Source organism: Salmo salar, chromosome 24 (genome assembly GCF_965601325.2).
Source record: "Salmo salar chromosome 24, fSalSal1, whole genome shotgun sequence".
In the NCBI taxonomy this organism is placed as follows: Eukaryota; Metazoa; Chordata; class Actinopteri; order Salmoniformes; family Salmonidae; genus Salmo; species Salmo salar.
This window is the reverse complement of record NC_138314.1, coordinates 26,751,446-26,766,256: the sequence shown is the minus strand read 5'-3', so window position 1 is coordinate 26,766,256 and position 14,811 is coordinate 26,751,446. Positions and strand designations below refer to the sequence as shown.

The 14,811-nt window shown below is 40.6% G+C and overlaps 1 protein-coding gene across 3 annotated transcripts in view; it reads right to left on the bottom strand.

The window, feature by feature from the left end:
• Window positions 1–3,153: 3,153 nt before the first annotated feature.
• Window positions 3,154–14,811, bottom strand: part of LOC106585466 (cytospin-A) — a 31,396-nt gene continuing 19,738 nt past the window's right edge. For all 3 annotated transcript variants that reach the window (XM_014171692.3, XM_014171694.3, XM_014171693.3), the window contains exons 14-16: window positions 14,011–14,127; window positions 13,070–13,129; window positions 3,154–12,410 (exon numbers count right to left, since the gene is read on the bottom strand). In XM_014171692.3, the coding sequence (XP_014027167.2) occupies window positions 12,321–12,410; window positions 13,070–13,129; window positions 14,011–14,127 (267 nt within the window). In that variant the 3' untranslated portion in view covers window positions 3,154–12,320. The remainder of the gene's footprint in view (window positions 12,411–13,069; window positions 13,130–14,010; window positions 14,128–14,811) is intronic.

The window sequence follows — 14,811 nt, the reverse complement described above, 5'->3', positions numbered from 1 at the left end:
GGTAATTGGATGTTTGAGTCTGATGCTGTCTGCACTGCGGTACTGGAGTGGGTCCATTCCTCCAGGCTTACCTGCCACCCGGGCTCCCGTCAGACCCTGGCCTTCGTGCAACAACGCTTTCGGTGGCCTACGATGGTTCCGGATGTCGCCGCATTTGTCTCCGCCTGCATGATCTGTGCTGCGAATAAGACTCCTCAGCAAGCTCCGGCTGGTCTGCTGCAACCACTGGCTGTCCGTCACCGCCCCTAGTCCCACATATCCCTGGATTTTGTCACGGGTCTCCCCCCGTCTGACGGCAACACTGCCATCCTGACTGTGGTCGACTGGTTTTCCAAGGCCACTCACTTCATTCCTCTCCCCCAACTACCCTCGGCCAAGGAGATGGCCCAAATCATGGTGTAGCACCTCTTCCGGATCCATGAACTGCCCGTGGACATGGTTTCCGACTGGGGGGGGGGGGTCGCCCATTATCCCCTGTATTTATACCTGTGTTCTCTGTATGTACATTGTCAGTTCGTCATGTTTGACAAGTCAACCAGCATTTTTGTACTCAGCTCCTGCTTTTTCCAGTCTCTTTTTTTCTCGCCTGAGCCTGCCTGCCATCCGGTACCGTTGCCCCACCTCTGGTTTACTGTCCCCTGCCTGCCTTGACCTGTCTATTTCCTGCCCCTGTTGGAATATTAAACGATTGTCAATTTGACATGTCTGGGTGTTACCTTGATTCCTGATAGCTAACCATTTACAATAACAGCAGTTCTAACTGATATATCCTAGCTAGTCATCTCCAAAATGATGGGCAAAAAATACTTTATAAAAATACTGAGCTATATTGTAGGCCTATGCAAAAAAAAAGTATATTTTATACAATTGCTCAAAGATATGTTTAAGTAATTAAAAAAAAGGTGTCAATTATTGCCACTCGTTTTGAATACTTTGTGTACCCTACCCTTGCGAGGATAACAGCATTTAGCCTTTTTCAAGGCCATTCCTCCATACAGAATCTTTCCAGAGACTTGATATCCTTCGGTCTGAGCTTATGGACTGGCCTCTTCAATTCAAACTACAGGTTCTCAATGAGGTTCAAGTCCAGAGACCGAGATGGTCATTGCAAAATGTAGATTTTGTGGTAAATTAACAATTTCTTTATGGATTTTAATGTGTGCTTGGGGGTCATTGTCTAGCTTGACGATCCACTTGAACCCAAGTTTCAGCCCAATGGCTTAGGCAACCAGGTTGGTGGCTAAAATGTCCTGGTACTTGGTAGAGTTTTTGATGCTGTTGACCCTAACAAGAGCCTCAGGTCTAGAGGAAGCAAAACATCCCTATAAAATCAAAGATCCACCACCATATTTTACAGTAGGGAGAAGGTTCTTGTCTGCATATGCATCCTTCTTTCGAAGCCAAAACCACCACTGGTGTGTGTGGACAAAGAGCTCTATTTTCATCTTATCTGACCATAGCGCCCAGTTCCAAACTCCAGGCGTTTACATTTGTTTGCTCTGAATAAAGGCTTTTTTATGGAAACTCTTCCAAATAGCCTATAAATCAAATCTTATTGGTGACATACACATATTTAGCAGATGTTATTGCGGGTGTAGCGAAATGCTTGTGTTCCTAGCTCTAACAGTGCATTAGTATCTAAAAACGATTCACAAGAATACACATCTAAAAGTAAAAGAATGGAATTAAGAAATATAAATATTAGAGCCATGTCGTCGTGGCATTAATTCAAATACAGTATATACATATGAGATCAGTAAAGCAGTTTGTAAACATTATTAAAGTGGCCAGTGATTCCAAGTCTGTCTATAGGGCAACAGCCTATAAGGTGCAGGGTTGCGTAACCGGGTGGAAGCAGGCTAGTGATGGCTATTAAAAAACAGTCAGCTTCTGTCTCTCGGTCCCAGCTTTGATGCACCTGTACTGACCTCACCTTCTGGATGATAGCGGGGTGAACAGGCCGTGGCTCAGGTGGTTGATGTTTTTGATGGTGTTTTTGGCCTTCCTGTGACATCAGGTAATCATTAGAATACGCCGCCTCAATATTTGCAGCCGTAGGCGGTAATATCTCTCTAGGAGCTTATCCGTTGTCAGTATTGTGAGATACTGAAATATTTCAATGGAGAAAGCTGATTCAAGAGCAGCACTCCTTTTCTTTTGATCCTATCAGTATCGACACATGCTCCAATGACGCACTTAACGACATTTATATTTGGGTGGTGTTTTGGGAAACGCATGTTACATCTTCGGACGTTGTAGGAAAGATGCATCATGAAAACAAATCATAAGCCTCAAAAGTTTAATCGCTATCAGGAAACCTGCCCAAGTCAAAACATTGTGTTGCAGTGTGTTAAAGCACTGCGGAGAAGAAAAAAACAACCGGGGTTGAAATCAATTAACGTTACGAAATTTAGTTAGTTTGTAGACTTATTTATTTTTATTTTTAAAAACTAGTCTGCGAAATGTATAGGCCTAGCCTACATTTCACATGAAATGTGGGCTATTAGTGGTGTTTGCATAAGACGCAAGCGGTGTTGATTTCAGCGCCAGGGAACTGGACAGCTCCCCCAACTGGATCATGTAAAAAACCGAACATGCCCCCAACAATGCTCTTAGCTGTGGGTCAGCATATGTGGGAACTCCTTCCAGATTGTTGAAAAAGCATTCCAGGTGAAGCTGCTTGAAAGAATGTCAAGAGAATGCAAAACTGTCATTAAGGAAAAGGGTGGCTGGTTTGAAAAATCTCAAATATATTTTGATTTGTTTAACACTTTGTTGGTTACTACATGATTCCATGTGTTATTTCATAGTGTTGATGTCTTCTATTATTCTACAATGTAGAAAATAGTAAAAATAAAAACCCTGGAATAAGTAGCTGTGTCCAAACTTTTGACTCGTACTGTATGCATGCATGCATGTATAAATAAATTACCAGAACAAGGCTGCTGGCTGTATTCCAAATCCCACTGGCTAGCTGACTGAATTAAACACTATTTCATCAACAATTAACGTCCCAATCTAATTTGATATAATCCCATGATCTAAATCACACACGTAGTTTAATATGCCCTCTTACAGAGAATCAGAGAGAGTATTACTGTTTCCTGTTTCATAAGAGAGGATGAGGAATTATGTTCGTCTTCACAAAACACATACCTGTTGCAGTGATCCTTTAATATTACTTTCTGCAAAATAAAATATAAATACATATATAAAACCTCTCTCTTTTTCCCCTTTTTATAAATGGTTGATTATCATAATACATGAGCATTTGGTCTACTCCCCTACACAACACCATACTCTATCAGTATCAAATCAACAGGACACGTTTTTCTTTCAAGATACACCTTCGGCAATTAAGTGGCAATCATGACTTATTCTGTTTATAAGAAGACGACATGGATCTCTTGGTCTCCTTATTACCAAGTAAAACTCTGGCAAGAATGACATTCATTTGAATGCAAAAAGCACCATGAATAAGAATGAAAAGGCTTAGAAACATTTAAAACCTTTCAAATTAACAAAAGAAATGTATAACATATAGACCCGTAAAACAAAATAAAACATGCTTTATGTTCTTTTCACATTTGTTGTGATGTAATGAAGAAATAAATCAGAAGAACACGCTGAGCAAAATACTAAAAGTCTAAAGAAGCCAAGGAAAATGTGCAACTTACTGAATGAACTCAAGCACTACGTACACAGTTGAAGTCGGAAGTTTACATAGACCTTTGCCCAATACATTTAAACTGTTTTTCACAATTCCTGACATTTAGTCCTAGTAAAAATTCCCTGTCTTAGGATCACCACTTTATTTTAAGAATGTGAAATGTCAGAATAATAGAGAGAATGATTTATTTCAGATTTTATTTCTTTCATCATATTCCCAGTGGGTCAGACGTTTACATACACTCAATTTGTATTTGTTAGTATTGCCTTTAAGTTGTTTAACTTGGGTCAAACGTTTCAGGTAGTCTTCCACAAGCTTCCCACAATAAGTTGGGTGAATTTAAACCCATTTCTCCTGACAGAGCTGGTGTACTTTTCTGCTCTTTTGCACACCAGTATTTCTACTTGCACATCATCTGCACATTACATTTACGTCACTATCACTCCAGTGTTAATTTGCTAAATTGTAATTATTTCGCTACTATGGCTTATTTATTGCCTTACCTTCCTAATCTTACTACATTTGCACACACTGTATATAGACTTCTCTATTGTGTTATTGACTGTACGCTTGTTTATTCCATGTGTAACTCTTGTGTTGTTTGTGTCGCACTGCGTTGCTTTATCTTGGCCAGGTCGCAGTTGTAAATGAGAACTTGTTCTCAACTAGGCTACCTGGTTAAATAAAAGGTGAAATAAATTTTATAAAAAAAACACTGAGTCAGGTTTGTAGGCCTCCTTGCTCGCACGCACCTTTTCAGTTCTGCACACAAATTTTCTATAGGATTGAGGTCAGTGCTTTGTGATGGTCACACCAATACCTTGACTTTGTTGTCCTTAAGCCATTTTGCCACAACTTTGGAAGTATGCTTGGGGTCAATATCCATTTGGAAGACCCATTTGCGACCAAGCTTTAACTTCCCGACTGATGTCTTGAGACGTTGCTTCAATATATCCACATAATTTTCCTGCCTCATGATGCCATCTATTTTGTGAAGTGCACCAGTCCCTCCTGCAGCAAAGCAATCCCACAACATAATGCTTCCACCCCCGTGCTTCACGGTTGGGATGGTGTTCTTCGGCTTGCAAGCCTCCCCCTTTTTCCTCCAAACATAACGATGGTCATTATGGCCAAACAGTTCCATTTTTGTTTCATCAGACCAGAGGACATTTCTCCAAAAAGTACAATCTTTGTCCCCATGTGCAGTTGCAAACCTTAGTCTGGCTTTATTATTGCAGTTTTTGAGCAGTGGCTTCTTCCTTGCTGAGCAGCCTTTCAGGTTATGTTGATATAGGACTCATTTTACTGTGGATATAGATACTTTTGTACCCGTTTCCTCCAGCATCTTCACAAGGTCCTTTTCTGTTGTTCTGAGATTGATTTGCACTTTTCGCACCAAAGTACGTTCATCTCTAGGAGACAGAACGCGTCTCCTTCCTGAGCGGTATGACGCCTGCATGGTCCCATGGTGTTTATACTTGCGTACCATTGTTTGTACAGATGAACGTGGTGCCTTCAGGCGTTTGGAAATTGCGCCCAAGGATGAACCAGACTTGTGGAGGTCTACACTTTTTTTTCTGAGGTCTTGGCTGATTTCTTTTCATTTTCCCATGATGTCAAGCAAACAAGCACTGAGTTTGAAGGTAGGCCTTGAAATACATCCACAGGTACACTTCCAATTGACTCAAATTATGTAAATTTGCCTATCAGAAGTTTCTAAAGCCATGACATAATTTTCTGGAATTTTCCAAGCTGTTTAAAGGCACAGTCAACTTAGTGTATGTAAACATCTGACCCACTGGAATTGTGATAGTGAATTATAAGTGAAATAATCTGTAAACAATTGTTGGAAAAATTACTTGTGTCATGCACAAAGTAAATGTCCTAACCGACTTGCCAAAACTATAGCTTAACAAGAAATCTTTGGAGTGGTTGAAAAACAAGTTTTAAATGACTCCAACCTAACTGTATGTAAACTTCCAACTTCAACTGTACGTTCTTCAGTGGTGATATGTCAAGATGATAGTCTGATATTTTGACATTGTATAATCTACTATACCACCTCCATTCTGTCCACACAGTACAGTTGAGTATGTTAGGGAAAGGTTTCAGTCCTCATAAATTGCAACATATACAGTGGCTTCAGAAAGTATTCACACCCCTTGACTTTCTCCACATTGCTGTTATAGCCTGCATTTAAAATTGATTAAATTGAGATGTGTCACTGGCCTACCAACAACACCGTAATGTCAAAGTGGAATCATGCATTTAGATTCTTTTACATAATAATAAAAAATGAAAAGCTGAAACGGTCAATAAGTAACCCGTTTGTTATGGCAAACCTAAATAAGTTCAGGAGTAAAAATGTGCTTAACAAGTCACATAATAAGCTGCATGGAGTTTATTGGCTGTGATAAGAGAAAACGGAGAATGGTTCAACATTGTAGTTACTACAAAATACTAACCTAATTGACAGAGTGAAAAGAAGGAAGCCTGTACAGAATGCAACATTCAAAAACAGGCACTAAAGTAATATTGCAAAAAAGTAACTTTTTTTCCTTGAAGAAAGTGTTACGTTTGAGGTAAATCCAATACAACAAATTACCGAGTACCACTTCATATTTTCAAGCATAGTAGTGGCTGCAACATGTTATGGGTATGCTTGTAATCGTTAGGGACTGGGGAGTTTTTCAGGGTAACAAAGAAACAGAATGGAGCTAAGCACAGGAAAAATCCTAGAGGAAAACCTGATTTCCACCTGATACTGTGAGATGAATTCACCTTTCAGCAGGACAACAACCTAAAACACAAGGCCAAATATACACTGGAGTTGCTTACCAAGAAGACAGTGAATGTTCCTGAGTGACCGAGTTAGTTGACTTAAATCTACGGCAATACCTGAAAAGGGTTCTCTAGCAATGATCAACAACCAATTTGACAGAGCTTGAAGAATTTAGAAAATAATAAAAATGGGCAAATGTTGCACAATCCAGGTGTGGAAAGCTATTTTTATTTTATTTGTACCTTTATTTAACTAGGCAAGTCAGTTAAGAACACATTTTCAATGACAGCCTAGGAACAGTGGGTTAACTGCCTTGTTCAGGGGCAGAACGACAGATTTTTACCTTGTCAGCTCGGGTATTCGATCTTGCAACCTTTCGGTTACTGGTCTAACGCTCTAACCACTAGTTAAGTCTATTAGAGACTTACCCAGAAAGACTCACAGCTGTAATCGCTAACAAAGGTGCTTCTACAAAGTAATGACTCAGGGGTGTGAATACTTAATGTTAATTAGATATTTCAGTCTTTACATTTTCAATACATTTGCAAAAATCTCTAAAAACTTGCAGTCACATTGTCATTATGGGGTATTGGGTGTAGTAGATGTGATCAAAATAAATGTTAATCCATTTGGAATTCAGGCTGTAACAACAAAATGTGGAATAAGTCAAGGGGTATGAATACTTTCTGATGGCACTGTACCACTTATCAATACCAATGTACATTGGAACATGATCAAGAGACATTCCAAGGGTATCTTAGGGATATGCAAAAAACATTTCAAATTCACATGCGTGAAATAGGACAAATGTAAGCACACCCACCCAATTATTATTACATTGTGTACTTGGCAAGAAGTAGCAGAGGAGCTTCACATAATAGAATCATAGCAAACCAACTGCTGTTTGGATCCAATGCAAATCAGATTTTAGCCACAGGTTTGCAGTATGGCAATGGGAAAGAAATACAGTGGGGGAAAAAGTATTTGATCCCCTGCTGATTTTGTACGTTTGCCCACTGACAAAGAAAGGATCAGTCTATAATTTTAATGGTAGGTTTATTTGAACAGTGAGAGACAGAATAACAACAAAAATATCCAGAAAAACGCATGTCAGAAATGTTATAAATTGATTTGCATTTTAATGAGGGAAATAAGTATTTGACCCCTCTCAATCAGAAGGATTTCTGGCTCCCAGGTGTCTTTTATACAGGTAACGAGCTGAGATTAGGAGCACACTCTTAAAGGGAGTGCTCCTAACCACAGCTTGTTACCTGTAAAAAAAAGACACCTGTCCACAGAAGCAATCAATCAATCAGATTCCAAACTCTCCACCATGGCCAAGACTAAAGAGCTCTCCAAGGATGTCAGGGACAAGATTGTAGACCTACACAAGGCTGGAATGGGCTACAAGACCATCGTCAAGCAGCTTGGTGAGAAGGTGACAACAGTTGGTGCGATTATTCGCAAATGGAAGAAACACAAAAGAACTGTCAATATCCCTCGGCCTGGGGCTCCATGCAAGATCTCAACTCGTGGAGTTGTAATGATCATGAGAACGGTGAGGAATCAGCCCAGAACTACACAGGAGGATCTTGTCAATGGTCTCAAGGCAGCTGGGACCATAGTCACCAAGAAAATAACTGGTAACACACTACGCCGTGAAGGACTGAAATCCTGCAGCGCCCGCAAGGTCCCCCTGCTCAAGAATACATATACATGCCCGTCTGAAGTTTGCCAATGAACATCTGAATGATTCAGAGGACAACTGGTGAAAGTGTTGTGGTCAGATGAGACCAAAATGGAGCCCTTTGACATCAACTCAACTCACCGTGTTTGGAGGAGGAGGAATGCTGCCTATGACCCAAAACACACGGCCAAGGCAACAAAGGAGTGGCTCAAGAAGAAGCACATTAAGGTCCTGGAGTGGCATAGCCAGTCTCCAGACCTTAATCCCATAGAAAATCTGTGGAGGGAGCTGAAGGTTCAAGTTGCCAAACGTCAGCCTCGAAACCTTAATGACTTGGAGAAGATCTGCAAAGAGGAGTGGGACAAAATCCCTCCTGAGATGTGTGCAAACCTTGTGGCCAACTACAAGAAAGGTCTGACCTCTGATTACCAACAAGGGTTTTGCCACCAAGTACTAAGTCATGTTTTGCAGAGGGGTCAATTACTTATTTCCCCTCATTAAAATGCAAATCATTTTATAACATTTTTGAAATGCGTTTTTTCTGGATTGTTTTGTTGTTATTCTGTCTCTCACTGTTCAAATAATCCTACTATTAAAATTATAGACTGATCATTTCTTTGTAAGTGGGCAAATGTACAAAATCAGCAGGGGATCAAATACTTTTTCCCCCCACTGTACATGAGATTTAGAGGTAACATACTATGCAATGTTCCAACAGTAAATACTGTACATGATAACAATCACAGCTCATGCTCTCTCACAAATTAGTGTTCATCCATACAATCCCTTCCTACAACTTTTAACCACAGTCTTACTCTCCAACCACACTGATCGAAAATAAAAATAAAAATAATTCCACTCATGCTCCTAGTTGTGCTTGGTCAGCGAGTGCCTCAATCACCATGCAGTGCTTGGCAAGCAGACAGGAGTCAATGTGCTTTCAAATATATATATTTTTTTAAGTCCCTCAAAAGTTTCATTGCCACATGCAAATGTGTCAGATCGTAGATGTATGGGGGTCTAAACTAAGGTTGTACAGCAACGAGGGAGTATCCACAGCTTCCTGTACCATTCTGAAATTATACAGTAGTGTGGTTGGAAACAAATGAAAGGCAACAAGCCAGCTTATGTTATGAGCTTATGAGAGATATCAGTGCAGCAGTGTGATGAAGTCATAGACTTGTGTCACATACACTACATAACCAAAAAGTATGTGGACACCTGCTTGTCGAACATCTCATTCCAAAATCATGGACAATAATATGGAGTTGGTCCCCCCTTGCTGCTATAACAGCCTCCACTCTTCCAGGAAGGCTTTCCACTAGATGTTGGAACATTGCTGCAGGAGCTTGCTTCCATTTAGCCACAAAAGCATTAGTGAGGTCGGGAACTGATGTTGGGCGATTGGGTCTGGCTCGCAGTCAGCGTTCCAATTCATCCCAAAGGTGTTTTATGAAGTTGAGGTCAGAGCTCTGTGCAAACCATTTCTATATGGACCTCGCTTTGTGCATGGGGGCATCGTCATGCCGAAACAGGAAACATCCTTCCCCAAACTGTTGCCACAAAGTTGGAAGCACAGAATTGTCTAGAATGTCAGTATGCTGTAGTGTTAAGATTTCCCTTCACTGGAAGTAGCCCAAACCATGAAAAACAGCCCCAGATATTTATTCTTCCTCCACCAAATTTACAGTTGCACTATGCATTCGGGCATCCGTCAAACCCACATTCGTCCGTTGGACTGCCAGATGGTGAAGTGTGATTCATCACTCCAGAGAACGCATTTCCACTGATCCAGAGTCCAATGGCGATGAGCTTTACACCACTCCAGCCAACGCTTGACATTGCGCATGATGATCTTAGGCTTGTGTGTGGCTGCTCGGCTTTGGAAACCCATTTCATGAAGCTCCCGATGAACAGTTTTTGTGCTGAAGTTGCTTCCAGAGGCAGATTGGAAGTCGGTAGTGAGTGTTGCAACTGAGGACAGACGATTGCTACTTGATACGAAGCTTCAGCACTCGGCGGTCCCGTTCTGTGAGCTTGTGTGGCCTACCACCTTGAGGCTGAGCTGTTGTTGCTCATAGACGTTTCCACTTCACAATAACAAAACTTAAAGTTGACCGGGGCAGTTATAGCAGGGCAGAAATTTGACGAATTGACTTGTTGGAAAGGTGGCATCCTATGATGGTGCCAGGTTGAAAGTCACTGAGCTCTTTCAGCAAGGCCATTCTCCTGCCAATGTTTGTCTATGGAGATTGCATGGCTGTGTGCTCGAGTCTATACACCTGTCAGCAACGGGAGTGGCCGAAATAGCCGAATCCACTCATTTGAAGGGGTATCCACATACTTTTGTGTGTGTGTGTATGTATGCATGTATGTATGCATGCATGCATGTATATAAAATAGTGTACTTTAACATTTATAATACTTGCCTCGCTATACTGGATGGTGGATTAAACCACACTAATAAATCCACAGAAACTGTAATAAGCAGGGGCACAATAACATGACAGTCATTCTTCATTCCAATATCTTTCTTGCCGACTATGTAAACTACATAGAATTGAGATCCACATTAATGTTAGTAAGGCTTTATATCAATGAAGTAAATTGGGTGAAGATAGCTCAGATATATAATTTACTTATGTGTTACTTAAGCATTTCTTGTAGTTATAATTTGCTGTGCAAATTTCTTTGTAGGCTAGGTAAATGTTACTGGCAAGATGGAATATCAACTTACAAAAAGTTTGTTCACACACACACACACACACACACACACACACACACACACACACACACACACACACACACACGATTAGTTAAAGCCATTGTGAGTTGAGCTCAGAGTATCTAATAACACATCAATCTTATAGTTCAAGAGCAATGGACTGTGAACAATCCTGGGAGTTCAACGTATGGAATGCAAATCAGTCTGCTGTTGGTGGAAGTAACGTGTTAACACTAACAACATGTTAATACAGTTGGTTCCAGCAGCAAAACCGATGCATTTTGTAGTTGAAAAACATTCCCAATCTTGATGACCACAACAAAAGTGACTATGAAGAATGTCCAACCTTGAGACTTGAGATCCAGGCCAAACAGTCCAATCAAATCACCAAGAAGCAGGGCTTTTGGCAAGTCTAACCCTGGATTTCACATAGAGAAAAAGCACATTCCTTTTTTGGTTCAGGATTAAGACAGTTCTATGTGAGAAAGCTGTCACGGAGAAACATTGTGTTGGTCCTGTATAGTTCATTGGTCTCTGTTACCAATACAAAATGCTACTGTAGCAATGTTCACGCTCCTAAAAACAGACCAAAAGCACATCAACATTGTAGCTTGAATCTAACAGGTGATCATGGGAGCACCTGACAGCTTTATCCCTTATGATGTAGCTAGTGTTTCTCATATAACTGCTGAATAACTAGTGTTTCTAAAAAGCTTCACTTCGATTGCTCCAAAGATGCTTTGAAAGCATGGCGCATTGAAACAGTTTCATTTAGAAATTTTTGCTACAACCTTCTTTCTTAGGAAGTCAGTGATGTGATTTAAACAGGCACTTAATCCATGATAAAAGATGAACCTGCGCCTGACAGTGTTCCATTTGTCTCTCTTATTTCCATAGAAAATAAGTGCCATGAACATACTACACACAATGGGTATGGTTTGGCTGAAACATTTTGGATAACCCCTTGGTTAGAAGAGTAAAGGCTGGGTGCAAGGCACAAAAGCTGGGATAGTCTGTAGCATGTTCCCCAACTGGTTTAACCAGACCATTTGGATTAAGGGTCATCTCAGCCGGGTTATTCAGTAATGGATCAGAGTAAAAATAGAATCCCCAACAGAGCAGGCCCTGAACAGGTGTTTGAAGTGCCCTTAAGCTGTGTGTCCATCACACTTAAGGTGTCAGTGAAAAGGGCAAGACTGTTCACAATAGCAATATTATGAATAGCTCGCAGTGAGCTTATTTGTATGTTTCTTATGGCGATTCAAAATTAGCAGGCCTCTAGACCAGAGACAGAGTGGCCGGCATGTGGCACGGCTGGGATGAAGGGTGGTTCAGTGAAGTGAGCTATAACACCGGAGTTGAATGTCGAGGTGAAGTGTTGGAGGTGCAGGGAGGTCAGAGGAGCTTCCGAGCAGGGCTGCAGGTTGTGCTTGCAGTGTTGGGTGGTGAGATCACATCAGGTCTCAAAGTACTTGTAGATGGCTGTGACGTAGGTCATCACACTCTGCCAGTCTGGTCTCTCAGTACTGGCCATCTCATTGAGGTCCTGCAGCACAGAGAATAAGACCACGGGGGTGACAGAAGCTTTGTCATTAAGACACATAATGCCTTGGAAAAAGTCCTTGCCATTTGTTCATCTTTGTATTATCTCTCTCTCTCTCTCTCAAGGTGAAGTTTGTAAAAAAAAATAAAAAATGAAATAACATGCTGTTGTTGTCTAGGTCAGAGTTCCACAATCTGACTAGAAATAACTGTGGAGGTCAGAAGAGTGCTTTTGTGGCATATATTCTGAAAATAAGAGCTTGCATTTTCAATTTATGGAACCAAGTGAACCCATAAAACAAATGTCAGGACAATTCACACAGGGCCTGCTTTATACCTAGCTATGGATAGTGATATACATTCATGTGAGGACTTATTTTGTGAAAAGGACTAAAATAGCTGTCCAGGTGATGCTATGAAACTGCAGTTTCATCTAAAAGATCCTCTGTACAGGAGTCTGCCTATAAGAGCCAGTGAGTACAGTCCACAATCTCAACACCTCACAGAAAACATACCATCCTCAACATGCAATAGAATAGTGACATTGTGGTGATTTTTAAAGGTGAAATGAGCCTGAAAGATTCTCTATTAAAAAATAGAATTTTTTTAAAGCATGTCAGATATACTTTTGAATATATTCAGTTCAGTTAATCTTTCACTTACCAGAGTGGACTTGATCCCCACACTCTCTGCAGCCTGGAAGGCTAGTGTGAAATTTCGCCTCTAAAGATGGAGACAAAAACACACCATAATGATCCCTGATGATAGATTAATGAGACAACTGTAAACAATAGCTAGGTTTTCATCCAATTGGTAACAGATTTATGAGAATATTCCAAAAACGACATAAAAACAATATGCACATTTTCCCGCTAGAGTTTCCATCAAACTGACTTGTTGCAGATAAAAAGTCTGTGCCTGCTGACATAACCACAAGTCATTTTCATGTGCACTATGTTCCCATGTACCGAATAAAAAAACTAAGTTAAAAATGGCCTTCAATCGCAACTTCAACTCTAACGATGATTTTGTCACAAAAATTGTTGCAATAAATAGCAAACTTGCACAACCTGGTTTTATCACACTCTCTCTAGACTTGGCTGAAAGTGGACAGGGGGTTGTATTTGATACAGAAAAGAGCAAGAATTGTATTTGATAATTGGCAGCCAAGCACCGATCATCATGTCATCAGCATTTACATAATATTCTACCTTTGATATTTAGCCTATTGTAAATTTGCATGATTACTGTACACTCAACCACAAATAAACTTTTGATGATTTTCCGCATTATGGTGGTAGGCCCATATTGTCTTGTGACTGAGTTTACTTCCATATGATGGTTATTATATCAATATTTGCGCATAAAGGCATTTCCACTGCATTCCTCAAATAATTAATTTTAGTCACAAAAAGATGTCGAACGAAACAAATTGTCTGTCGACATTTATGAATTTGCACCAACATTTCCTGTTTCCATAAGACCTGTTGTGACTTATTTTAGTCAGGTAATTCTTCCACATGTAATGGTTGGATGGAAATTTGTATATAGTTCTCTGACACATTGTTACTCATCATCACCACCATAGTAGGAGGTAGGCTTGCCTTGTCCTGGCTTGTGAGCTCCTGGTAGGGGATGTGAGCAGGCAGGTAGGTGTGGAGCACAGCACAGAACGCAAGGCCGTCGTTCCAGCTGCTGCTGAAGTTTGTTATGTCGATGTTCTGCCAGAAAAAGGGGCAAAAAGTTATTTTCATTGTAGTGCAAATGTACAGTGTAAAGACATGTGGGATGCAGGAGTTTGGTATTGATAATACAATATATAACTGGGTCAGGTCCCAGACATTGGTCCTAAAAGCACCATGCGGTTTCATCCTACTAGTGGCTATAATGTCTAAAGTAAACAAGCTTGTGTTCCTCATGAACAAACTGTTTTATGAGAATGACCTCGTTTCTCTGAAGGATGAGGTCATATACACTGAGTGTACAAAACATTAAGAACATATTGCAAATATTGAGTTGCACCCCTTTTTGCCCTCAGAACAGTCTCAATACATCAGGTCATGCACTCTACAAGGTGTTGAAAGTGTTCCACAGGGATGCTGGCTCATGTTGACTCCAATGCTTCCCACAGTTGTGTCAAGTTGGCTGGATGTCCTTTGGGTGGTGGACCATTCTTGATACACAAGGGAAACTTTTGAGCGTGAAAAACCCAGCAGCGTTGCAGTTCTTGACACATTACATTTACATAAGTATTCAGACCCTGTACTCAGAACTTTGTTGAAGCACCTTCAGCAGCGATTACAGCCTTGAGTCTTCTTGGGTATGACGTTACAACCTTGGCACACCTGTATTTGGGGAGTTTCTCCCACTCTTCTCTGCAGATCCTCTCAAGCTCTGTCAGGTTG